At 39.0% G+C, this 27,840-nt stretch overlaps 1 protein-coding gene across 2 annotated transcripts in view; it reads right to left on the reverse strand.

The window, feature by feature from the left end:
• Positions 1-3,095: 3,095 nt before the first annotated feature.
• NCALD (neurocalcin delta) overlaps positions 3,096-27,840 on the reverse strand; it is a 58,461-nt gene continuing 33,716 nt past the window's right edge. The window contains exons 1-4 of one of the 2 annotated variants that reach the window (XM_087962067.1): positions 12,720-12,740; positions 9,415-9,811; positions 5,318-5,423; positions 3,096-3,210 (exon numbers count right to left, since the gene is read on the reverse strand). In XM_087962067.1, the coding sequence (XP_087818193.1) occupies positions 3,113-3,210; positions 5,318-5,423; positions 9,415-9,792 (582 nt within the window). In that variant the 5' untranslated portion in view covers positions 9,793-9,811; positions 12,720-12,740 and the 3' untranslated portion in view covers positions 3,096-3,112. Of the gene's footprint in view, positions 3,211-5,317; positions 5,424-9,414; positions 9,812-12,719; positions 12,741-27,840 lie in introns of those variants that run through there. The other variant, XM_026690224.2, reaches the window with a different exon arrangement.

Consider the following 27,840-nt stretch of genomic DNA (forward strand, 5'->3'; position numbering starts at 1 on the left):
AACTCCAAAATCACTGATGGTGGAGGAAATTGCCTTGGCAAAGTATTTGAAGAGAAAACCTGGCTGGTGCCTGAATGGTTAAACATACAGATGTCTTCCCTGCCAGATGGTTCTCCTTTTTGCATGGACTTCCAGATCTCTAATTCTTCCCTAGAACAATGCCTTGTTTCCCATTTCTATTGTTTTTCTAAAAGCCAAGCTTCAAGACTGAAGCTAAAGAGGGAAATGGCTTTGGCGGGGCAGTGGAAGAGGAAAAGATCATGTATAACCATGTCTTTCCTGTCGGCTGATTTCTACTCCACAAATCTATCTTAGTAAAGTTACATGCTTAGAAATATGTTTTCAATTATATTGGAACTACTGATTCTCCTCAATTAAGTATAAACAAAATAAGACTCTGTAACATGCAAGTACAATATTCTGTTATCACCAAATCGTCTCATTTTCCTGAAGTTCTTCAAAGCAACAGGCCTTCCATGTTAAAAAAGGGCCTTCATTCTCCTCTACCACGGCATGCATTACTCCCAATATTTACCTCAGTTTTCTTCAGCTCAGTTCTCAACTTGCACAAGATGCTAAATGATAATCAAGATAATGATAAATAAAATAAAATAAAATTCTCCTTTGCCCTTTCTCCCAATGAATCTCTGCTTAAGCATAAGGAATTTCATTTGTAGAATCTGGGTTTTTAAAGAAAAAAAATAGCAGAAATATTGATATGATCTGTCCAAACCCATTCATTTTCTGTAATTTTACAAATGGTATGGCATCTCTGAAGGGTATAGCATAAGCTAGTGTTAGTTGTTCCTTATTATTAATTCTATTATAACTCACAGCTTTGCAGACAAAACATTACTTGTGTATTACTTATATTTAGCTCCAAGGTGCTATTGGTCCCTTTGTTGCAACATTCAGACTGGAGGATTGAACTCACCATCATTTAGAAAAGGAATTTCATACCTCATATACTGATCCTTAGAAATCACTAAGGATTTCTTAGAATGAACGCACATTTAATTTACCATCTTGGCTTCTGTATTGGAAAATAAGATTTGCACTGATTTCTTCAATACCAGTAGCAGTACTTCTGTTGCTGTTATGGTCTATTGAAATAACCCTGATTCCTGATGACTACACAGATAAGTCTTGGCAACATTTTCAGAAATAGCCTGCCAATGCTTTCTTTCTAGGTGTGAGAAGTTCGGTCCAGAGTCAGCCAAATGGCTTCCATGTCTAAGGCAAAAGGAGAATCCAAAGTATCTCAGCTTCTAATCTAGCACCTTAGCTACTAAACCAAACTGGCTCTTCATGTACTTCTCACAGCTACGAAATTAACCCCAAGTCCTAGCATAAGGTAGTTTTTGAATACCTTTAAGGAAAAAGTATGGTGAATAATACAGCCTACGTCTAACCTCACATGGTAACAGAAATTTGTATATAAGGTGTCTTAACATAAAGATCTCATATAAACATTACCACACTCTCCATGGAAAACGTAGTAAGCTCCCCAAGATCACTGGCCTCTTTATTCACTAGAATGACATTTAAAAAAATCTTGTTTGGCATTCCCCAATATTGGAAGGTACATGATACTTATTGGGGCCTTGACACTCATTAAATGGACTGTTGCACCATCCTGATCTAGCCAAATCCCCAATCTTTACTGCCAGTGAATCTAAGAGGTACTCCCCAATGGCACACCTAATCAAACAGTACCTAACCAACAGAGTGTTTTTACTCTGGAATGATGTCATGCCCTCCTCTCAGCTGTTTTTGAAAGCCAATACAGTAAGATTTCCTATCCAGAGAGATCATGCTCCTGTGCTACCGGTTATACAAAAACAACACAGCATATACTTCTCCACTGCCTCTTTTTCAAAGATATTCATATTAGCCTTATCTCCTCACTATTGCACACATACCCAGAGTGCACAGGACAATTCTACCTCTTCCTGCTGCTTTCAAATACTAACCTTGCTATAACATAGAATATTGTCAGTTTCTGTGTAGCGGTGCTAAACGTCCATCAGATGTTCCATGAACTAATAATAATGAGCATTTAGTTCATCACACAAGAATGCTCTTTACTATGATAGATTTAGTTTGGCACACGCCATCCTTTATTTATATTTATATATATATATTCTTAAGTTTTCGCGGGTACTTACATGTATGGTATTCAGCTTTGTTCCCACGTCATTATAGTTGTGCTTTTAAAGTTGTAGCAACGTTTCAGCAGAATCTCATCTGCCATCATCAGGCTTCTGTATTGTGTTCGTCTGTATTGTGTATTGTGTATTCTGTATTGTGCTCGTCTAGACGAACACAATACAGAAGCCTGATGATGGCAGATGAGATTCTGCCGAAACGTTGCTACAACTTTAAAAGCACAACTATAATGACGTGGGAAAATACCCAAACAAAGCTGAATACCATACATATATATACATATACATATACATATACATATACATATATATATATATATATATATTTAAAAGCACAACTATAATGACGTGTGAAAATACCCGAACAAAGCTGAATACCATACATGTAAGTACCTGCGAAAACTTAGAAAGAAAATATATATATATATATATATAGTTTTATATATATATAGTTTTATATATATATAGTTTTATAGCTTTTGGGTTTTTTTATAATTATTTGATGTATGTTCTATGCTTTAATTGACTGTACCCCAGCTTCCTTATGCTGGTCTTTGACCGTAATAAAGATTTGATTGATTGATGGCAGTTATTGGCTGACTTCAGTCTTCTCCACATGTCCCTCAGATCTTACAGAATTTTGGAACCAGCTTGGAATTGGCAGACTAGACATGACTTAAGGCATTAACCCAATTAGGAAATAAGTCCTCTTCATACTCAGTGGCACACAGGCCACAAATAATTACAATTTGAAAAAGGACGCTGTTGTGACAATTGCACTCTCTGTAATCCATGGCTGGCCATGAAGAAAGCAGATAATGCCACAAAAGAAGGCAAAGGTAGCCTTTAAAAGGCAACACCAACCATGAATGTTGTTCTGGTGAAGAGATATATGAGACAAAAGAAACAAACCAGAAAGACACCAAGTAATACAAACAACAGTTTTAAAACTGTCCAGCACTGCTGGGATCACATTGAAGGAGACGGACAATAGATGGGTCGCTTTTGGCTCCTCGAATGAACTCTTCCAGAGAAAGTTTTCCTAGAAAATAAACACAGATGCTGGTTTGGGTTTTCAAAATAAATATAAATCATCACTACCTATTATTAAGTTCAGATAGTATATTAGGCCATAAGTTATGGTTAAAAAATACAGCAGTACCTTAGTACTCAACTGCTTTGAACTTATCAAATTTGGCACTCAATGCATTTTGATGTGAACATTTTGTCCCGGTACTCATTGTTTGTTTGGTATTCAATGCAAAAGCTAGAACTTGTCAGTGTCAGTTGCCTTGTGACTTACTACACTACTCCTTATGGAAAAATTTGTTTGGTACTCATCATGCCATCCCAGAACCAATTAACGATTAGTACCAAGGTACCACTGTACTTTGTTCTCCCAACATGCTAATTCAAAACAAAACATATTATAATTGAACATGGTAGTCCAATTCATACAACATGTTGAGTCATTATTTATCTGAGGTTTGGTTTAATCCCTGTGTTTGTAAACTACATTTTATGGTTTAATATGGAATGCAAATTTAGCCAGTATGTACAAGCAAGTATAACCCTATCACTACTTCCCTTAAAAATAACATATTGATTATGATTGCCTCTATATATTAAATTTCTACAATGTTGAATCTGTTACTGAATTAGTAAAGGAGACAACAACAACTTCTTCCACCCATTTTCCCATCTGATCTTTTGAACCATATCTCTTGCCCGGCATTGTTTAGAGTCCCCCTCCAACCCCCAGGTCACAGCCCACTACCGGGTTATGGCCCATTTGGAACTAGGCACACAAGTGGCGGGTGAGCATGCATGCGAAACTCCACACATGCGAAACTCTTGTTCTCATGCATGAAGCTCCATTTGTGTTTGCACAAATGGAGCTGTGCTCACACGTGCACATGTACCTGCCACTCACACTGAACCATCCCCCCTCCCCAAGCTGGGCCGTCAAACTGGAAAGGTTAGGGACTGCTGCTTTAGCATATTTGTATTATGCTTCCTTTCCAGGTGAGGACAAGAGCAAGTGAACCTTTTGGTTTAAAAGCTAATATTCACTAGCAAATTTAAATATGAAATTCTTATCTTACACTAGCTCAGATATTGTTGACACAGCTTATTATTGTGTACTATAGCTAAAGACTTCTGAAAGTGGTAGACTACAACCTCTGGAACATTTAGGAGGTCATATTGGGAAAGCTTGATCTGTTCAGATTGGCATTGGTTCTCCTGAACCTTACCCATTTGCTCTTAAATTACAGATGCCGAAAACTAAATCTGAGAATCCTTCTTTGTGGAAGATGATCTTTTCTACTAAGAAATGGTTCCCGCTTCAAAAGTGTCCTAGTCTACATGATTATAAAATCATCTCCATTGCTCAAGAACTGAGAAATATCAACTTTGATGGCAGTGATTAGTTATGGGGCACTTGGCATCTGCAAAAACTGAATTGTTCAGGTATGGCTTCGGTAAAACAAAACCTCTCAATAGTTCATGCAATTAGTAATGCCTTCCCAAAATTGATCTGTTACGTTGGAAGTGAAAAATTACCTACAGTTCAGGAGAAAAGGTTTTGAGTCTATCAAGACACTGAGCTAACGAAGCACAACGATGCTAAGAGAGATAATTGGAAGACATATCTATAGCTTTCATAACAGCACTATAAAATAAATATCTTTCTAATTGAATTATAATCAATTTTTAAAAGCAATTTTTGAACTATTTCCATACAACCATAAAAAAGATTTGACTTCTTTCTTACTCATAGATTTGGAAGCATGTTTAAAGGAACTGAGGAATGGATTTTAGTTGTAATGCTTCCAGGATTTGTCTTGCTGTGCCATTATAACTGGGATTTTGGGGGGTGGGGGTGTTCTTCCTGGCTTAAATCTAAATCCTAATATTTATCTGAGTAATGGGTTGAGCTGCAAGACAGCAACCTAACAAGAAACAGCATCTGGCTTGCCAAATTTTTTTCACAGTAACACTAACCATCATTCTTTCACAAAGGTTTATTGCTGTCTCTATGAATCAGTGGCATACTCCTACTTATTCAAGTCTGCTCTTCAAAAGGCATCAAGAGATCAGAAACAACAGAAGCAAGTTAAAAGGAAGATAATCCAAAGATAACTTACCGTCTCTGTTGGTATCCATCTGGCGAAATATTTTCTCAGTTCTTTTCTCTGGTGTCGATTCATCTTCCGGCATCTTCATCACCGAAGAAACCATCTTGTAGATTGCCTAAAAAATGGAATATGAAAAGGAAGGGACTAGAGTTCCATAATTTCAGAAACTGCAATGGGAATTCTGTGCATTGGCAGACCGGTCCCAGGTAGCTTTCAGGAATTTAGGTAACTAAAGCTGCCTCTTCTATCCTGGACTTTACAGATGTACCACACAATTCTCATTATCCTCAAAGACACATTGAGATGAAGACATAATGATTATCAATGGGGTTATTAACCAAACGGTATTTTGCTAGTGAAATTTCATTGCAGTTTAAAGGTGGATGCTTCCTTAGAAAACCATTATTACAAATTATCTTGGTTTGCAGCAAAATCATCCTTTGGTTAATTCATTTAAATGTTATCCCTGTTTTATGATCACTGGGAGAACCTCACTCCAGCTCAAGCAAGTGAAAGCATGGGCAAAAAACTGAGCTGAACAGGATCCACAATGCAATCAACAGCTTCCTATGGGGCACATAGAGGAACAATTCTAATTCCAGTTATTCAGAATTAAATCCTACTGAAAATTTAGTTCCATATAAATAAGCATACCATTATAGCCTTAAATCAATGTACACAGAGATCTTGGTTTCCCTTGTCCCCTTGTTTTCAATTACACATCACACCTATAAATTTTATGCTATACTTTTTTGTACATAAAAAGACTTACTGGAATCACCTCTTTTCCCTTCCCTATTGGTTATGTCAAAACACTTGTTGCAATAACCAATAACAGAAAATGCTGAATGAGCAAATAAGTGCTCATTATTTACAGCATTAATTACTGAACAGTTGGAGTAAACGTTAATGACCAATCCAACACGTACTCTAATTGTATATTTCTTGCAAAGAATGTTTCTGTGTTTATTTACTGTAAAGATTCAGCACATTGTACATTTAAAATAAAGGGGGGGGGATACTTTAAAAGCATCCTTTAAAAGATTGCTGTACAACTAAAAAACAGTAACAGAAAAAATATCTTATCTGAAAAAAAATTAGAATGATGATTATTTTGTTTAAAGAAATAATGCCATACCATTTATTGAAAATGATTTCCAACTGAACACTAGGAGATTTATGTGATGCAGGTATACATAACTGATGTGTATACATAAAGTTGGATTGCAAGTATAATAAATGTGTACCTGCCTAAGCATACCTTAAGGAAACCCTACTCCCTCCCTCCCATGAAGAAGCAAGTCCACTTAAATATGCTCTGAAATGTGTTCAAAGGATACTGACATGTGGTTGAATCTTAGAATATATCTTAACAATGAAATCTTAGACATCTCCATTGAGAATTATTAGTCTTGGTTATTATAGTTATTCTTAGTTAATTCAGTACACTATTGTACTGAATTATACTGTACTGTACTGTACTGAATTATACTGTACTGTATTCAGTACCCTATATTACATATGTATGTATGTATATTTCTACCAGATAAAATTTATACTACTGTACATTTTACAGTTCAAGTATACTACTTTCAGTTAAGTAGACATCTTCAGCCTGGTGTCTTACAAACTGTGGATATCAAGAATTGCAGTTATCTGGTATCTACGCTGGAGATCCTTACAGATAACTTTTTTGGCACGGGCGCCGTGCGCATTTGGTGTTGATGAAGTGCTTCCGGAGCTGAAGCACTTCATCAAACAAGATGGCGGCGGCTTCGGGGCTTTTTTGGGGGGGGGGGGGGGGGGGGGGGGGGGGGGGGGGGGCTGGGGAATGGGGGGGGGGGGGGGGGCGGGGGGGGGGGGGTTGGGGGGGGGGGGGGGGGGGGGGGGGGGGGGGGGGGGGGGGGGGGGGGGGGGGGGGGGGGGGGGGGGGGGGGGGGGGGGGGGGGCGGGGGGGGGGGGGGGGGGGGGGGGGGGGGGGGGGGGGGGGGGGGGGGGGGGTGGGGGGGGGGGGGGGGGGGGGGGGGGGGGGGGGGGGTGGGGGGGGGGGGGGGGGGGGGGGGGGGGGGGGGGGGGGGGGGGGGGGGGGGGGGGGGGGGGGGCTCTAGTAAACTACTAATGTATTAGTTCTGCCTATACTAGAGATCTTTCCATTTAGGAAAAAATACTGGTATATTAGTTTCTCCTATATTGGACATCTAAGTAAATGTTTATTTTTTATTTCTAAATTCAACTGCTACTCAGTGAAGTCCAATTAATAAATAAAGTATAAATGAAAAATGGTATCATTTGTTTAATGTCATACATAATTGAACAGGTCTGCAACAATCCGTATGACCACTTGATGGCAGAAAGGTGACACAGAAAATGTTTCGCCCTCTAGCAGTCATACAGATTTTTGCAACAAGCATTTATGGTGCCCCTAATTGAGTTGTTAGGGAAAAACTGAATATTGAACAGAAATAGCATCAGAAAAGAAGATGCCTACAGATCACAGGAAAAATGCTAATACAGATTTTCCTCTGTTTGGAAAAGACTTAGGTATAAGTCGATATATCTTACTGTATGCTAAAGTAGCCTTTAATACTTTTCCAGAAGTAAGCAATTTTTTCCCCACTGCAATTTCTATGTGCCACACTATATCAAAGTTTATCTATATTTAACACAGAAGAAATTCAAATTGCTTACTGATAGACTGGTCTAAATTGTTCTTTCCCTTCCCTTCCTTTCTTTCATCTTGCCATTATTGTGAGCAATTCCAACAAATAGTATGGTGATGACACAAGCCAAAAATAATAAAATTCAACATTAAACTTGGGAACTCTAATATGAAATCAAACTGGTAGGTAACAAAGGTAACCGTAACAACAGTCCTTCATTAAAAATATGAATTTCAGAAAGCTAGTTAAAATAGGCTATTTATAGAACTACAAAAAATAGTTGCTTTATGCTCAAATAGATCTCTAGGAAAAATCTTTCTGACATCTGACATTTTTTATTCCTCTCATAAACAAATTGGAAATTCAAGAGCTTGTGCCACAACTTTGCTAGCCCACGTCTCATTTGAGACTATATTAATGGTCATCAGAAAATCCTCTGGCCTCAGTTCCACAGAAGGGACATGAAATAGCACCAGTTTAGCATGCCACCTGGGATAGATGAAAGATTTATACTAAAACTTTATCTCAAATACTCTGGGGTGGTGAAATCCACCTGTAATTGTTTAAAGGGTGGTAGCAACAGTACAGAGAACACTTCAAAATAGGCAAAAGAAGACAGAGCAACTTTAAAGGTGATGAAAGGAAAGAATGCAGCACATGAAGAGAAATGAGGGTAGGAAAATTCACCCCTCTGTTGGAGAAAAAGATTATGGGGACAATGTTATCTATCCAGTTTTTATTCCAACAAGAATAATCAGTATTTCCAAAGCTTACTCCAAGGGTATTGAAATTATAGATCAGAACATCAGGTTGGGAAATGTGATCTTCACAACAACAGGGTAAGGTAAGTTAGGCTGAAGGTCTTCCACTGATTTCTGATTTGAACCTTGTCACGTCAAGTCCTAATCCAAGGTTAATTGCTACAACATGTTGGTTTTTCACTGGCTTGGCTATAACCATCCATACTACACATACCCACACTAGCCAAATAAGGAATCAAAATTCAGAAATACAAAGTAGACCATCCCAAGAATAAATTTTCTAATTGCCTTGGTTACTGTAGATCTCCTTTTACTTTACTTTTTCAGTAGAGCTGACAGTTTTTTGGTCACACAGGGAGGGATTACGGCTGACAGAATAACATAATTTACCAATCAAAATATGGAGCAATTAGACAAAACAGAATTTACACTGAGAATCCAATTTCTTATTTAGTGGTCTTCAGAAGGAAACACACCTGAATATCTTGGCAGAGATAATATTTTTCTTTCTATTCTAGCTGGTGATTAAATATTAATATTATATTTCATTTTTATAGTGAAGAGAACATGATAATTCAAAAACGGTGAAAAATTTATTCATTCATTGTTTGAGGAGGGAGGGAGGGAGGGAGGCAGGCAGGCAGGAAGGAAGGTAGGTAGGTAGGTTCTTATAAGTGATACATACCTGAACTATTTCTAACATTTCTGCTTTGCTGATGTATCCATTTCCATCCAGGTCATACATACTGAATGCCCACTTCAGCTTTTGCTCCAGTTTCCCTCGGGACGTTACACTCAAAGCTATGATAAATTCTCTGAAATCTATTGTTCCATCGCCGTTTGCATCAAATGTACGGAACACATGTTCAGCAAATTTAGAAGCGTCCCCATAAGGAAAAAAATTCCCATAGATTTTCTTAAATTCCTCCATGGACAAATGTCCACTTGGGCAGTCTCTGAGAAAGCCTTTGTACCATTCCTGGATCTCATGTTCAGTAAAGTCTGTGCTTTCTAGCAAATCTTGCATCACTTCTGGGCGTAACTTGCTGTTCTGTTTTCCCATGGTGGTATCAGGATTTTATCTAAAGAAGGGAGGGGGAAAAAGCAGTTTATTCTCTTGTTTACAAAACCAAGGAATGATGAACAGCATGGGCCTTAGACAACCTTTTAAAGGACTGATTCTCTTGGTGATGATTAACATTTTCATTTGAAATAATTCAGAGCAGTCCACTTCTCCCAAACCATAAGAATTCCTCAGCATACAAATGAGAAGTACCAAATTTTGACTTGTGACTGAACTTCCTTACGTGAATACCATTTTATGTTTTGAAAGACAGTATGGAAGAGAGATCCCTGCTCTTAAGTGAATCTGGGAGGAGACATGAGAGACTGAAGAAAGATATTCACCTAGATATGTTCTAATGAGCCAAGCCTACAACAGGAGGCCTGCTCGGAAGCCCTATTTTCCTTAAGGTTGTTTATATCCTGTAGTGCAGAGTTTCTCAATCTTCGCAATTTTAAGATGCTTGGATTTCGACTCCCAGAATCCCCCAGCCAGCATACTGGATGAGGAATTCTGGGAGTCAAAGAACACACATCTTATAGTTGCCAAGGTTTTAGAGACACTGTTGTAGTGAATTTGTTTATCACATTTGTATAGCCATTGTGACCAGGAGCAGCATACATAATAAAACAATTATCTATTTCCAGATGGCACAATCATACCAGTATTTAAAATTTCACTCTAAAAGCTTATTGCAGGCATATTAACCTAGTGATCTCCAAATGATTTTGACTGCAATTCCTTCAGGCCATAGCTAAACTCACTGTTTACAGGTCTTGGAACCTTTAATCTAAAACACTTGAAAATACTTATGGGGGGATTGAATAGTAACAGTGGCATATCTGCTCCATTGATCAAAGCCAGGGCAAGATAGATTCATACAGACTTTCTGCAATGTGAAGAATAGAAAGGATTACAAAACCATATTACTCAACTAATTTGATTAGCAATGTCCATATAGTAGAGACAACATTTCTTGTGTTTAATGCACATTATTGTAAATATTAGTGATCCTATTCTACTCTTTGTCAGGTTTTCGTGACTATTATGTCAAAAATTTGTATAAGTTTACACAGCACTTTTTAGAAAAAAATAAAAGAAAATGTGATTGAGAATTCAATGGAGTATGAATTTTTCATATTCCTTTATATTCCTTAATGACCAGCTATCAAATCCAGTTAAGTCATTTTAAACTGATCTAGGTAAGATTCTTCAATTTTTTTAAAAAAAGAAAAAAGCTAATAAAACACACATTTATAAAACTGGAAATTCTTTTCCCCTGAAAGTTATTTAAAAATGTACCCCAAGTATAGTTCTAATGTCCACATTTATAATTAAGTTATGAAGGTTAGATTTCATTACCAGAACTTTGCCATAGACATAATGGATCTAAGAAATTAAAATCATGCCATATATCTACGGTATTAAGCAACATTTTTATAAAACCAACATTTCAACAATAAATTCAGTAATTTCATTAGCTTTCTCAATAGTTCTCCTCAAGGGAGCACATGAAGAAAAAGATTCTCAACTTTTTGAATAATGAGGGTTCTTAGAATTATCTCAGGAGCTCCAACTGCAATTTCTACACAGGGAAGTGGCAGTAAACAAGACTATATTTTTGTGGATGGTCACTTTAATAGCAGAAAAAAGGCAGAAAATCAAAACTCATAAACAAATGATGTTCACCAAATGTCTTAAGCAAATAAAATTTAACATCAAAATTTACCATCAAATTGTAAATGTGGTACAAAGTACAAAAACACCCCATTGCTCCATCCCTTGCCAGATTTCTGGTTCCCTTCCCTCTCTTCACCACAATCCACTTATAAGTTATATCCCAAGGAAGTGCACAAAGATCTCTATCTTTTTTTTTTTAATTTTAAAAACCTTTATTAAATACAAAAAATTAAAATATACAAATATATAAAAAGGTAAAAAGTCATACAAATAAACATCACAACACGTTCTATAGTAAAACTAATCTATTTTTCTCTTAATACATTTTGATAGTGATTTGAATATTTCATAGTAGGCAGAGGTGGTATTCAGCAGGTTCTGACCAGTTCTGGAGAACCGGTAGTGGAAATTTTGAGTTTGGAGAAACGGCACCACCTCTGACTGGAGAATTTACAGTATCCTTCCCCTGCCACGCCTGCCAAGCCACGCCCACAGAACCAGTAGTAAACAATTTTGAATCCAACCATTGATAGTAGGTATTAAGTGGCAGTTACTTCAAGGATCTCTATCTTATCTATCCTCAAAACAAACCCATCAGGCAAAACGAAGTGTGATTAGCACAGAATGTTCAAGAAAGTTATATGACTTAATTCAAACACAGAACAACTCCCCTTTTCTCTGAGACTTTAACCATGATGCTACATTAGTTCTTACAGGCATTTGGCCTTCTTAATGTAGGGTTGATTCCCCCCCCCCCCCCTTTCAATCTTATCCAATTTTCATAGACTGCCTGGACAAATCCCTACAATTTTCTTGGCAAGGTTTCTCAGAAGGGGTTTGCCGTTGCCTCCTTCCTAGGGCTGAGAGAAACTGACTGGCTAAAAGTCACCCAGTTGACTTTGTGTTTAAGGCATTACTAGAACTCATGGCTTCCCAGTCCTCAGGTATGATTTAATAAGGGTTTTAATAGTAATGTTCCACAGGCTAAGTATGAACTTCCAGTAAGCTACAGTAATTGTTTATATCTTCTGTCTAATCTGTATTCCTTATTAGTTATAAAGCAACTCTTTGTTAATTGTCAAATGTGTTCTTCAATCTTTGTAACATATATAAGAATTTGGCTGACAATCTCTGGCATTCTTATGGCAGGAGACCAGTGACTCACTCTTAACTGGCTAGCTTTAATAAAACAACTATTGGATCCCCTCCAATTGTTGGCGTAAGTTTTTTCCAGGATGTTGCCTTACCTGTTCTTTTTGCTATTCTTCTGTGATTGGTCTTTCATTCAAGTTACTTCCAAATGGAAGAGTGAGTTTTATTTCTCCTAATAGGTAGCATGATGTGTAGGTACAGCTATCCAAATAGAACCTGCAAAGGACTAATAATCAAATATCCCAGTTGCCAAGAAAAAGAGAACCAAAACAAGGAAACATTTTTCAGCCAACTATCGTAACTGTAAAGGTCAGATGACACAAAGCTAAATAGCAAATCAAAGGGTATATGTGATCTTTATGGCCAACAAAACATAAAACAAACCAAAATCCATAATTATATGAGCATCTCTGGTAAAGATAATTCAACCAGGAAGAAAGACCACAATTACATAACCTTCAGAAAGGTTTGGGAGGTAGTCAAATGTGCACACACATACACACACACTGATCATGTTCCAGTGAAATGAATGAAGCATCTGGAGCATAAGGAACGACAGATTTGAAATGCAGAAATAGCCAGTATGGAAAAATGGATCAGGAAGATGCATGAGCTTGCAGAAATGGCGAAATTGACTTTATTTTATTTATTTTTATTTATTTGATTTGCCAATTGTTTACAAGATAATAAGTATAAGTGTATACATAGTTGTGAATACATGAAATGGGTACATATAAGAAAAATAAAAGAAGAATAAGAGAAACAATAGGACAGGGACGGTAGGCATGTTGGTACGCTTATGCACGCCCCCTACAGACCTCTTAGGAGAGGGGTGAGGTCAATAGTAGACAGTCTAAGGTTAAAGTTTTTTGGGGTTTGGGGAAGAAACTACAGAGTCGGGTAGAGTATTCCAGACATTGACCACTCTGTTGCTGAAGTCGTATTTCCTGCAATCAAGTTTGGTGCGGTTAACTTTGAGTTTGTATCTATTGTGTGCTCTTGTGTTGTTATGGTTGAAGCTGAAGTATTCATTGACAGGTAGGACATTGCAATGTATGATTTTATATACCATGCTTAAATCAGACCGAAGACGGCGTAATTCAAGGTTTTCTAGTTCTAGAATTTCAAGTCTGGTGGCATAAGGTATTCTACAACGAGTAGAGGAGTGGAGAACTCTTCTTGTGAAATATTTCTGGACTTTCTCAATTGTGCTAATATCAGATACGTAATGTGGGTTCCAGACTGATGAACTGTATTCGAGTATTGGTCTAGCAAATGTTTTGTATGCTCTGGTTAGTAGTGTGATATTACCAGAGAAAAAGCTACGTAGGATTAGGTTAACAACTCTTAATGCCTTTTTGGCTATGTAGTTGCAGTGGGCTCTAGCACTTAGATCATTAGAGGTGAGTATTCCAAGGTCCTTTACAGAGCTTGGGTCATCAACAAGATCTTGACTATTCAGCTTGTATTTTATTTTCTGATTTTTTTTGCCAATATGTAAGACAGAGCATTTATTTGTTGAGATTTGAAGTTGCCATTTGTTTGACCATTCTGATACATAGTCAAGATCTTTTTGTAGGGTAGCAGTATTGTCTGTGGTATTGAACAGCTTTACATCATCAGCGAAAAGACTTGTTTGATTAAGGAAGGAACAACAGTTATAAAAGACTGGAAATCCTTTTATCGCCTTTTTGCTGAAAATGGATAAATATGAATGAGTGGTTTGGGAATTTATTGATTTAAAAGGTTTGTTTAAGAGAAAAGGGGAACCATGGTATGAAACTTAATAGGGTGGAGATGGTAATTATAATGTTTATAAAGGCTGAAAAGATTGGAAGTTACTTTTCTAGGTACCCTTTTTCTTTTGTTATCTTTCATTTTTTTCTTTTATTCTTTTATATTTCTTTTTCATATTTTCCCTTTTATGGTTCTGTAGTTTTTTTAATGTCATGTAAAATGTTCCTTATATTAAAAACACTCCAAGTCAGAAACATTTTTAGGGAACAAAAAGTTTCCATCCACAAAATTTGAGTGCAAAATATACTTCACTATAATAAAATAATAAAGAATAAAACATGCATTTAGATATTTTCTTAGGCAAAACACCCTTTTTTAAAGTATTTAATCCTAAAATAAATATGAGGAGAGGGAAAGGGTGAACTGACAACGCATTACTGCAAAACCATCCTCTATAAATAAGGAACAATTACTAAATTGAAAGTTATCCTTTAAAAAAGAGCTGTCATCTTCCAGTTTGAACATGATTCTATGCAGTACAATTATATCTGGATTACCTAAAAACGCTTAACAAAGAACCCCGGTTCATGGATTGGATGGGATTAAAGTAGAAGGAGGCAACATTTGAGCAGCTGGGTTGCAACTTGGCCTCCTGTTTTTCCACAGAGACACTTATTTGTGTTTGGTTGTATATTACAACATTTCTAGGCTGCACTAACCTTTCTCAGTTCAGAGTGGTTTATCACAGAGTGGTAACATCCCTAGAAAAGTTAGGGCTAAATTTTTCCAGTCTTTTTCTATGTACTGAGGGATTGGGGTAAAAATGGAGGCAGGATGACCTGGGGGTCCACCCACTCCTTTCCTTACTCTTAAATCTTCCCAAACAGCCTAAAAAACCCCACCAACAAAATCCAGTGATTTTGCCATCAAATTTCATAGGCACAATCTGGCCATGCTGCGGATCCAGGAAGGGGTATCAAAGTTTTCAACTTATATAGGACAAATTTTCTGAATTCAAAACATAAGCCAGCTTTCCCTGACCTGGAGCCCTTTAATGAAGCTGGAACTATAATTCTCTGTCACTTTACTTTGTTAGCAGTGTCAACATGAGTGCTGTCAGTGTGTGTACATGCACACATAAATATTTGGGAGCAGCCTTCTATGCAGCTGTGCAACCTTTACAGACAACGTGGTTATTTTAACACTCTGGAAAGAGCTGTGCCACTTGTATTGTTTTTAATATTTAATTAGCTTCTGCTGCTTAATGATACATGTTTGAACAATATAACTATTTTTCTTTTTTCTCCCAATAGCTTAGAGGTCCAATGATGGTCTTGATAATTCATGTCAACCAACCTTCAGCTTCTTAATGCATATCTTACATAAATATTCTTATGTATTAGGAAATCTCCAAATTGAAGACAGGAGTCTGTCTTTGACAACATCATGAAGCAATTCAAAAGGATTTATAAATTAATTCATAGTAGATTTATCCTTTCAGCCTCCCAGTTTCCTTCATTTTTGTCATCTGGCAGATCATATACTAAGGGGACTGGAGTACCTTCTCCAGCTGCTCTCTTCTCTTTCAAGGCCCCATAAAAAAGCCTATTGAACACCTGAGACAGGAAGTCCCCAGAGACACAATTCACAGACTCAACAGTCTACCCAATTCAACATCCAACAAATAATTCAATTCAGTGATCCAGGAATGCCACTGGAGTTACCAAGCCAGGAATTTGTGTATGACAGGTAAATACTTCTAACATTTACAGAAGCAAGAGCCTGTGACACTTTGGAACTCTCTAATTTAAACATGCTATTTTTATCTTGTCTTTATTATACTAATAAAGCTGCTTGATTCCTAGTGACAGACATTCCCCTGCTGTACTTGGCAACCTCAAACAATATGTTTTGCAATAGCAACTGAAAACATGATTTTTGCAAATGGCACAAGGAATGGAGATAACATTTGGGAGCCCAATCTCTGATAAAGACCAAGTTTATGAAAAATATAAAGCAATGCCAGAGCCAGTGCAATGCAGTGTGTAAATTCTGCACCATAGAAGGGCACTGGCATTAGTCACAAGAACAAAAAAATGAGACACAATATTAACAACAGACTGCACAGGCATCCTTCAGCTGTTGAGACTGGTGATAGAACTTATAATCAGGACCCAGCAGGCCCTTACGTAATTAAAATTATACACAATAAGCCATATCAAAAATGGTTTGGGAGACATTAAGTAGAATTCTGGAGAAGGGTGCCTTGTATGCCTGCACTAAACTTGCCTGCATTATAAAGATTTATTCCTGAAGATTTGCATTATTATTCATGATCCTATTAAAATAATATAAGCATCTTTTACAGATGTTCTGACAAAGCATGAAACCTCAAAGCTTCTTAGGAAACAATAAGTTATCACACTATGTGTGTAATGACAGTGATTAGCTATAGCTTTGTCTAATAAATTTTTACTTTCCCTGAGCCCTGGTTGAGCATTCTTCCTCATAGAATTTCAATCCTATGTAGAGAGTCAACAACAATGATATATATGAGTTTTCAATATTAGAAATTGTGTAGTAAAACTCCCTAGACCAGGGGTATCAAACTCGAGGCCCTCATGCCGGATCTGGTCCACGAGGCCGGCCTGCCAATAGCAAAGGACTGGCCCGCAGTGCCTCTGCTAGTGAAAATGGGTAGTGAAAATGGGGTTGGGCCCCCGTGAAAATGGGGATGCCCCCCAAAGCCCGTTTTTGGCCTGGGTGGCCTCCTGCAGCACACACATCTGGCACGTTTCGGCCTGGAATGGGCGTTGGTTCTTACCTGATACGCCCCTTCTCGGCGAGCCGCGAGGAGCATCCAGAGACTGGGATGTGCTTCTGAGTCCTCTTCTTGCAGGCTGAGCTTTAGATGAGGAAACGCTCCGCCCCCTCACGTGGTATCGCGCAGCGTCTCCCCAGTTTTTGCGATAACGAGAAGAGAGGTTATTAATTCTTTCTAATCTACTATTGGCTCCTTGGCTGAAGCAAGAGTCCCCACCAGACGGAGAAATTAGGGTGGGGCTGGATGCTCCTCGCGGCTCGCCGAGAAGGGCGTATCAGGTAAGAACCAACGCCCATTCTCCCTCGAGCCGCTCGGAGCATCCAGAGACTGGGACATACCAAAGCTGGGCTGTCCTACGGGTGGGACTCCGTCTGGCCGAAGGCCCCTCCGGATCACTGATGACCCTCTGTAAGACCCGTCGGCCAAAGAGGCCTCCGCTGAGGCGTACGTATCTATTTTATAATGTCTGATAAACGGGGACGGAGAGGACCAGGTGGCTGCCCGACAAATGTCAGCGATGGGGGCTTGTGTGGCCCAGGCCGCCGAGGTGGCTGCACTTCTGGTGGAATGGGCGGTTATTCCACCCGGGCGGGCAGAGAATGGGAAAGGTAGCACCTCGCAATAGTAGCCCTGATCCAGCGACTGATGGTGGAAGGAGAAACCTTAAGCCCCAGTGACCTGGGTTGAAAAGGATAGGAAGAGGGATTCCGACCTTCGCATGGATTGAGTGCGCTTAATATATATACGCAAGGCCCTTCTAACATCTAGGGTGTGCCAGAGGACCTCCCTGCCCCTGGAGGGCCTAGGGCAAAAATTTGGTAGAACCAGTTCCTGTGACCTATGGAAGGGAGAGTTAACTTTGGGTAGGAATGTGGGGTCAGGACGAAGGACCACCCGATCAGCGTGAAACACACATAGATCGCTCTAACTGACAAAGCTGCTATTTCCGAAACTCGACGAGCAGAAGTAATAGCTACTAGAAAAACTACCTTAAAGGTGAGAAACTGAAGGGATGAATCCCTCAAAGGTTCGAGCAAGGGGCGTGTGAGAGAAACGAGGACCTTGTTGAGGTCCCATGTGGGGAACCTGTGAACAGTGGGAGGGCACAGGTTGGTGGCACCCCTAAGGAAAGATCTAATTCGGGGTGATGAGAAAGGGAACCGTAGTTATCACAGGAGACCACGGTTGAGAGGGCAGAAACTTGACGTCTCAGGGTGTTAGGTGCGAGCCCCTTACGAAGGCCTTCCTGAAGAAAATCTAGGATCTGAGCCACAGAGGAGAGAGGGGATCAACCTGAGACCCGCTACACCACTTGCAGAACCCCTTCCAAGTGGCATCATAAATTCGTGTAGTGGAAGGAGCTCTCTGAAACACAGCCTGACTCTTCGAGGCTGAGCAAAAGACTGGGGAGACGCTGCGCGATACCACGTGAGGGGCGGAGCGTTTCCTCATCTAAAGCTCAGCCTGCAAGAAGAGGACTCAGAAGCACATCCCAGTCTCTGGATGCTCCGAGCGGCTCGAGGGAGAAGCCCCCCTGAGCCCTGTTTCAGCTGGTAGAGTTCTGCAGGAGGCCTTCCAGCCGAAAATGGGCTGCGTGTGGGAGGCATGCCCCGTTTTGGCTGGCAGAGGGCTATCAAAATTAAAAATAAAACAAAAGGAGAAATGTTTCCCCTTTTGCATTTGAGCATGCAAGAAGGAGCAGGAAAGGAGAAAGGGAAAGAAGAAAGACAAAATAAAAGAAGAAAAGATGGGAAGAGAGCAAGGAAGGAAAAATAGGGAAAGAGGAGAAGAAGAAATTAGAAGAGGAAAGGATAAAAAGAAAAGGAAGAAAGGAAGGAGATTATAATGAGAGTGAGGGAGGGTCTCAGTGAAGTTCTCCTTAGCACTTGGCCACATGTGCCCCAACACGAGTCCCTTGTCACACCCACAATGGCCACACCCACCCCAGCCACTCCCACCATGGCCACGCCCCATACTCCCCTCCACCTTCCGAGGTTGAACACAACCCTGATGTGGCCCTCAATGAAATCGAGTTTGACACTTGCAGTGTCTGGGGTCATTTGATCGCCATTCGCAACTTTCCCAGACAGCTCTTTAAAGTGAAGTCAATAAAGGAAGCCACATTCACTTACTGTAACTACAGTGTTTTGTTTAAGAACTGCAGCAAAAATGGTTATAAAATCAAGTACAATTCACTTAACAATCAACTTACTTAGCAACAGAGATTCTGATTCCAATTGTGGTCATAAGTTCAGGACTATCTATAACGAACAAGATATTCACATGCACACCGTTCAACTACTGCATGAGTTTAAAAATTCCACCTTCCAGCATGGAATTTCTCCTCGTCTGAATGCAAATGCAAATCCTCTTTCATCCAACTTTCCATCCAACAGATTGAAAAAAAAAAAAGAAACAGAAAAAATCCTGGCATGACCTGTTCCCCAGATTTCTCATCATCTATTTCTACGTATGTTTTGATAGTTTTATGCTGTCCAATAACCAAATGTCTTTGGATACTTTATGTAAAAATATTTCAAATTCAATATCAATAAAAAAGTACAACACTGTCTGAAAATGCACAAGACATAAAACAATACAAATTCCCCAAAAGCCTTTAACATTTTTAAAAAGTCAAAATCCATGGAAGTAGCAATCTATTTTCTTCAGAATTTAGCCCTTGGCAAACCTGGACAGTTATATCTATTTTCCAAATGTTGTATCTCACACTTTTATTCCAAGAACAATATCAATTAAATTATTTTATTTTTATTAAAAAATAAAATAAAAGTGCAACTAATGTCACACAAAGTTATTCAGGTTATCATAAACATATTTATAAAGAAACCCATTCTGAAATTTAAAATAGGGCTTTTAAGAACCCATCCTGCTAATAAATCACAGCAATGGGGAGAAATATCAAATTTCTTAAAGTATTCCAGAAATGTTAGCAAGTAAAAGAGTGAGAACATCTAAAGAACTAAGATTTTAAGCTGAGTAAAAATATATGTGACCTCATGCACAACTACTCTGTTTTCTACATTAATGTAAGGGCATTGACATTATTACCTGCTCAAAGTATATTCAGTGAATACCTTTCCTCACACATCATTCTCCAAACTATGCTTGTTAATGTCAAATGTCAAAGGTATAAACAGGAGTAATTGCAGACTGCTATTTTTTATGAGCTTCTAGTTGTTTATGGAATTTAAAGATCAAAAGAGAAGGCTCTGTTCCTCTAGATTTATTCTGGCATAGATGTCCTACAACTGCTGCATTTTGTCTTCAGTTTCCCTTTATCTTTTCTCTGTAGTGTCTCACTAGGGGAGACAGGAAGAAGCAAAAATGTCCTCATCAGTCGGTGTCTTCCAACCATCTTGTCAATGGTTTCTGAGACTTGGCTTCATATTTCACTGTTGCTTCGGATGGTGGTCATGAGTCCCCATTAATGGTCCCTATCACCACCACTTCATCATTACTGAACATGCCAGGAAATAACAGCCATGATTTAGCCAAAGTTAAGCACTTGAAATCTCTATGTTTGTAATATGAGAACTTTAAGCTGGTACACATGAAATCAATGGGGCCCAAATTACTAAATTTAGAGTGGAAGAATTATTTCTTTACATATTTCTGTAACACTATTCATCATTATCATAGATCTGGGCAAAATCCAAACATCAAAGGCCAACTTTTCTAAGCTAGCATTCTTTAGATGGGTTGGATTTCTACTCACAGAAGTATCAGCTCATCTGAGTAGGAAATTTGGAAGCTAAGGCTCAACCCTGTCTATGAGTGGCATAGTCTTCTTTACTTTGAACTCTCACACAAGAGACACAGATCTTAGGTCATGCCTTCATTATTAGAGGTTCCAGGGCGAGAGCCCTTAAAGTGTGGACTTTTTCAATATATATTTCGGAGATTTTTTTTTAATGACTTCTGACTACTAGGAGGAAGTATATAACAGCTGTGTGTAATTGATGCGATCCTTTTTATTGAGATGAAATTAGCTGTACTAACTTCTTGGGGGTTAGTAATTATAAAGTCACAGGAAGCTCCAGCTCAGTGTTCCTCAACTTTAGCAACTTTAAGTTGGGCGGAATTCAACTCCCAGAAGTGGTATATAAGTTTAAGTGCTATTGCTGTTGCCATTGCCAGAAAAGGTAAGTCTTGATTGTTTGAAGGTTCTTTATGACTTCTTTTACACCATCTAGGTCTTCATACCTTGGTTGCTCTTCTTGCTTTAGGACACCTGCTGTCACCACCAGCGAAAACCTCAGTTGGGGACCTAACCCAAAGAGAGATAGGCCTCTCACAACCTATGGTGATTAGAAGATAAAACTGAAAAACAATGTAATAATTTTTACAATGAGAATCTCCTAGATTTATAGCTTAGAGGCAAGTAACCAGAGATTTTAGCCCTTCATATCTCCCTTGGGAAATAAACCAATAACACTAGAGATAATAAAATCAAATTTAAGAAATTCTCCAAGCAGACTAAAAGATTAAGTTATGAAAGTTTTTTCTTGTAGACTATAGTAGATGCAAGTTAATATAGTAGATGCAAGTTAATATATTACAAACAAAATTAATATCTTTTTTTCAAACCTGAAGAATAAAAAGCAAAGCTAAGACAGATGCTCATTTTTTCTAATTTGTATAGACTTTAAAAAAAAGAAAATAAGTTTGGCTTAGAATGACAAATACACAAAAGGAAGAATTGAACACAATTTCGTTCCTAGACTTTTACTATTGTCTTACAGAAACTAACAATTTTCCAAAGTGGGGGGGTCTGTTTCATTTGTCTGACTTCTTCCAGTTTTAGGGGTAAATATAACTTTAATCATGTCGTATTAAGAACCCCACTCTTGTGCAGTCTGCTTCTCCAAGTTTTCTTCATTTCAACTATAGGAAGTCCTCAAGTAAGTGGTAGGATTCAAATTTTTTTACTACCGGTTCTGTGGGTGTGGCTTGGTGGACGTGGCGGAGGAAGGATACTATAAAATCCTCATTCCCTCCCCACTCCTGGGGGAAGGTTACTGCAAAAATCCCATTCCCTCCCCATCCTACTAACCTGTTTTCCAGCTCTGTTCTCCTGTGCAGGGCAACAAAAGAAGACCGAGCCGATCAGAGAATAGATGGGGGTGGGGCCAGTCAGAGGTGGTATTTGCTGGTTCTCTGAACTACTCAAAATTTCCGCTTCTGGTTCTACAGAACTGCTGAATACCTCCTCTGCCTCAAGTTATGGCAGGAATTTATATCGCTAAGCAATGAGTTTCTAAAGTACATCACATGACCGTATTGCTTACACCTAGAGTACTGCATCCAGTTTTGTTTACCACATTATAAAAAAGATGTTGAGATTCTAGAAAAAGTACAGAGAAGAGCAACAAGGATGATTAAGGGACTGGAGACTAAAACATATGAAGAACGGTTACAGGAACTGGGCTTGGCTAGTCTAGTGAAGAGAAGGACCAGGGAAGACATGATAGCAGTCTTCCAATATTTGAGGGGCTGCCACAGGGAGGAAGGGATCCAGCTATTTTCTAAAGCGCCTGTAGGCCAGGCAAGGAATAATGGATGGAAACTGAACAAGGAGAGATTTAACCTGGAAATAAGGATAAACTTTCTGACAGTGAGAACAATCAACCAATGGAACAGCTTGCTCTCGGAAGTTGGGGACACGCCATCACTTGAGACTTTCAAGAAGAGATTAGACTCCCATCTGTCAGAAATGGTGTAAGATCTCCTGTTTGGGCAGGGGGTTGGACTATATGACCTACAAGGTCCCTTCCAACTCTGATTATCTGTTATTTGCTTAGTAACAGCAATCCCTGCAGTCCCCATTGCCAACATTAAGTGAGGACTGTGGGTTATTAAGCAAGCACCTCAGCACAATTTCCTGCTGACTTCCAATTACTAAAGTCAGTGCCTTTATCAAGTACCCTGGCTTTGGCACTTGGCTAAACCCACACCATCAATTTCAGTAGGAGTTTTTAGTCTGCAATCATCTCCTCCCCACAAAACTCCAGTTTCCAAAACTCCCTCCTGGAATGTCATGCCTGTTGGAAAATTGAAACCTTTATTCTTCATTCCAGCTGACTTCCTGGAATATAGAAAACATTCATAATAATCCACTTTAAACGAGAAGAAAATGTTTATACCTCTGCATTCTTTTCCACATCTATCACTTTCCCCAATGGGGATCTCCGGATAAGGTGGCTCTTAACTCCCATTCTGGCTGGGGATTATAGGAGGAAAATACCTATTTGGGAAAGTCTTACTTAAGGTCATTAGGCTTCACAAAAACTATCTAAAGATAAATAATCTAATTAAAGACATATGGAGAATATACACATATATAAAAAGTGGTTCTATATTCCTGGAAGGATTTAAAGCCTGGTTAACAAAATTTATACATTCTCAACTTTTGAACTAGCCTTTTTTTTTTTTTTTTAAGAAAAGGGCAGTCTAGATATGATTCCATGCGGTCAAGAGTAGAAAGTGACTTACAGTGATATTACAAAGATTATAACAACTATCTTGGAGAAAAGTGGAATAATTCAAAGGGTTTGTTTTCCTTTTTCTGTTTTTTACACTAATGCTAACGTGCTAATTTTATTTTGTTTTTATGTATAGTTACATTTGAATTATATTCACACATTACTAAAATTCTCCTTTGTAATTTTTTAAAAAATTGATACCGTTTTTAAATTAAAGACAGAGATTCACTTTAAAAGGTACTGCACCACCGTTTTATTGGAGTGTAAAGTAGGTCCGGATAACTGTTAAAGAGACGACCATATTATAATGAACACAGCCTTTTGAAAATGAAAATACTGTATCTAAATCCACTTAAATAAAACCACTTTGCAAAAAAATCCACACATCCTGCTATAAATTAAATCCAAAGGTTATTGTTAAGGAGCATTACTTATGTACGTACTTACTTACTTACTTACTTACTTACTTACTTACTTACTTGATTTCTATAGTTCCCAACTCAGCAAATGACTCTGGGCCACTACAGAAATTAAATAAATAAATAAATGTGTTCTTTGTTTCTGATAGCAAACTCAAAGTGACTGCATTATGGTTCCTCCTTGCCTCTTTCTATGTTTTCCAGCCACTTCATCAAATTTTGCTTAACATCTTCATCCCAACACAAATAGCTACGGAACAGAAACAGTTCTGTAATCATTGATGAAGGCGAAACTACAAGACAATGTTGCAGGATCCAATCCGGGTTGGTTTAGTCTTCCAAGCTTTCAAACTCATGCTGGAGCCCATCCTCAGGGAATTTCTCTCTAACAAAGTGTGTGCTTTGGGCTATTCTGTGTGCGATACTTATATGGTGCCTGGTAGTTATTGATTGGGGTGTTGATGGCCGGCGATTAAGTTGTTAGCTGTTGTTTCCTTGTGCTGCCAAGCCCTTTGCTCCTAAGTACTTGGTACGTTGGTGGTAAATCAGCACTCCTGTTTACTGAGGGGCACAATTCCCAGGCTTCAATCACTTCCGTGGCTATTTTTGTGCTTGCTCGTCCAACAATCTTAGTAGCTGCAAAATTGAATGTATGTCCTTGTTCATTGCAATGTAAGGCTACCAATGAGTTCAGGTCTCCTTGTCTGACCGCTTGCTTATATTCAAGCAATCTGGTGGTTAGCTTCCTCCCCGTTTGTCCTACATAGTCATTTGCATCTTTACAATGCAAAAGTTGTCCTTGTTCTGTAATAACTTTCAGGATGGCAGTCAAAATATTGCCCATACTCAGACATGAAAGTTCATTGTGTAATTGTGATTTTTAGAGTTGATTTTTATCCCTCCTTTATTATGTAAAGGAACTCAGCAAGTATACATAATACTCCTTCATCCTCCTATTTTCCCCATAGCAGAAGAGATTTTATTAAATTACATTGCAAGATTTGAACAATTATATTAATCTAACCTTACAATAAAAATAGAGCTGGTATTTCTAGACATGTTTTGTATCTGGACTACCTCACAAGGCTGGTATTAATCTTGCAAGTCTCAAAGTACATCTCTTCCCACTCACTTTTACAGTCCAAGAAATTAAAGAGCTTTCCCTGTGAAGCATTTAACATGCCACATTTTTTCTACAGACTCAACTGCCTCTTAACTGTTGTCTAGTCCAGGGGTCCCCAACCCATGGGCCATGGCCCATTACCGTGTCGGGGCCTGTTTGAAACTGGGTCACAGGAGAAATGGGCAAGCACTTGTGCATGAAGCTCCACTTGCACAAGTGGAGGATACTTGCACTCGCATGCAAAGCTCCATTCAGGTGAATGGTGCTTCATATGGGAGTGCCCACTGCTCATGTGAGTGGATATTCGCACATGAGCTCAAGCGCCCTGTGCTCAAAAAGTAGAGCCGCCAAACTAGAAAGGTTGGAGACTGCTGGTCTAGTCTGTAGCTTTTCCTCCTGCCTCCCAAGGTCATTCTCACATATCATTACAATGACCAAATTTTTCAAGTCATCCATGCCTTCTTTTAACATAAGTGGACAACTATGGCACCTTTATGACATGTGGACTTTAACTTCCAGAATTCCTCCCAGAATTCTATCAATAATGGCCCAAATTAGGAGTATTGATGGGAGAGTTAATAAAAAAGCAAGATGGCAGTCTCAATATATAGTTTATATGTATATATTTGTTTTCGTAGATTTTCACGGGTACAGGTATGCAGGTCTTGGTGTGTTTGGGTCTTTTCCCATGTAAGATTGAGAGCATCTTGGCAACGTTTCGACGAGGTCCCACTCACCAACCACAAAACCTCAGGATGTTGCAACACAGCCAACAACCCAGAAGACTACAGCACAAGACCCAGGATGTCACAACAATAGAACTCAGAAGGTCATCACACAGCCCAGGATCCAGGTCATTACGACCCAGGAGATTACAGCATAAGACCCAGGATGTCAAAACAATAGAACTCAGTAGGTCATCCCACAGCCTATTACCCAGGTCGTTACAACAGAGGAGGCTGATAGACACACAGCCAATACCTCAGCCACACATGTTCTTACAAAAAAGCCAGCCAATCTGCAAACATCAACTCCATCAACCAAATCAAGAAATGACAACACAGCCAACCTCCCCACCAGTATATATAGGGAGACGGCAGCTCCGATCACACTATGTTTTCTTAAGTTTTCGCGGGTACTTACATGTATGGTATTCAGCTTTGTTCGGGTATTTTATATGGTATATATATGGTATTCAGCTAAGTTCGGGTATTTTCCCACGTCATTATAGTTGTGCTTCTAAAGCAGCAGCTTCACATGTATAAAACTCATACCACCTCTTGGAAATGATCAAAGATCTACACGTGGAACAAGAAGATCTGCTTGTAAGTTTCGATGTGGTTTCACTATTCATTCAAGTCCCAATAAAATAAACCCTACAAATCATCAAAAATAAATACCAACCACCCAAACACCTCAAGGAACTAACAGAACACTGCTTAACCAATACATATTTCATATACAAAGGACAAAGATACAAGCAAATTGAAGGAGCCCCTATGGGATCACCACTGTCACCCGTCATTGCAAACCTGTTCTTGGAAGAATTCGAATCCAGAGCCCTAGCCAATACCACCCACAAACCCAAACTATGGTTAAGATACATCGACGATACATTTGTTATTTGGCCCCATGGAAAAGAAAACCTAAACAATTTCCTAACACACCTAAACAGCACACACCCCAAAATCAAATTCACCATGGAAACGGAAACAAACAAACAACTACCATTCCTAGATGTACTAATCTACAAAAAAATAGATGGCACACTAGGACACACCATATACCAGAAGAAAACACACACCAACTGCTACCTCAGCACCCAATCCCACCACCACCCAGCACAGATAAACTCCGTGGCCAAAACACTAATTGCCAGAACCAAACGCCTGGCAGACAAGACACACATAAAGACTGAACTATGCACCCTGACTAAAGTACTGACAGCCAACGGCTTCCACAAAAGCAAAATCACTGGCTTGATCCACAAAAACATACTGAGACATAATGGAGACCTAGAAGATGAACAGACCTATGGAACAGCTGTCCTGCCCTACATAAGAGGTACTACAGACAAAATCAGTAAGATACTACACAGGCATCACATCAAGACTGCCTTCAAAACAGACAGAAAAATAGCAGCCATCCTTAGAAACCCCAAAGATAAAATTGACCTGGAAAACCAAGGCATATACGAAGTCCCCTGTGCATCATGCCCGGCCACATACATTGGACAGACCAATAGAAGAATAAGTACCCACCTAGATGAACACAAAAATGCAGTAAAAAAGCTGGAACACACTTCCTCACTAGTCCAACACATGAAAGCCACAGGTCATAGCAACAGAATTATCAGAGAAGCCATAGAGATTGAAAAAAGACCTGAAAGCATGAATAGAAGAGATGACTCCACCAGACTGTCAATTATCTGGAAGCATGCACTCTCCACACCACAAGCCAGGCAAACACCTGGGCACAAAGAGATCCCCCCTGATACCTCCAGCTCAAACACACCCCAACCAGGCACCCAGATGAAACCTAGCTTCCTAATAAATGATAGCCATCCGTTTACTCGGAGCCAAGTCACACTAAAAGCCTCCAATACAGGAA

This window comes from Notechis scutatus, chromosome 3, assembly GCF_049901735.1.
Source record: "Notechis scutatus isolate UNSWTSFEM ecotype Mainland chromosome 3, rNotScu1.2, whole genome shotgun sequence".
Taxonomy (NCBI): domain Eukaryota; kingdom Metazoa; phylum Chordata; class Lepidosauria; order Squamata; family Elapidae; genus Notechis; species Notechis scutatus.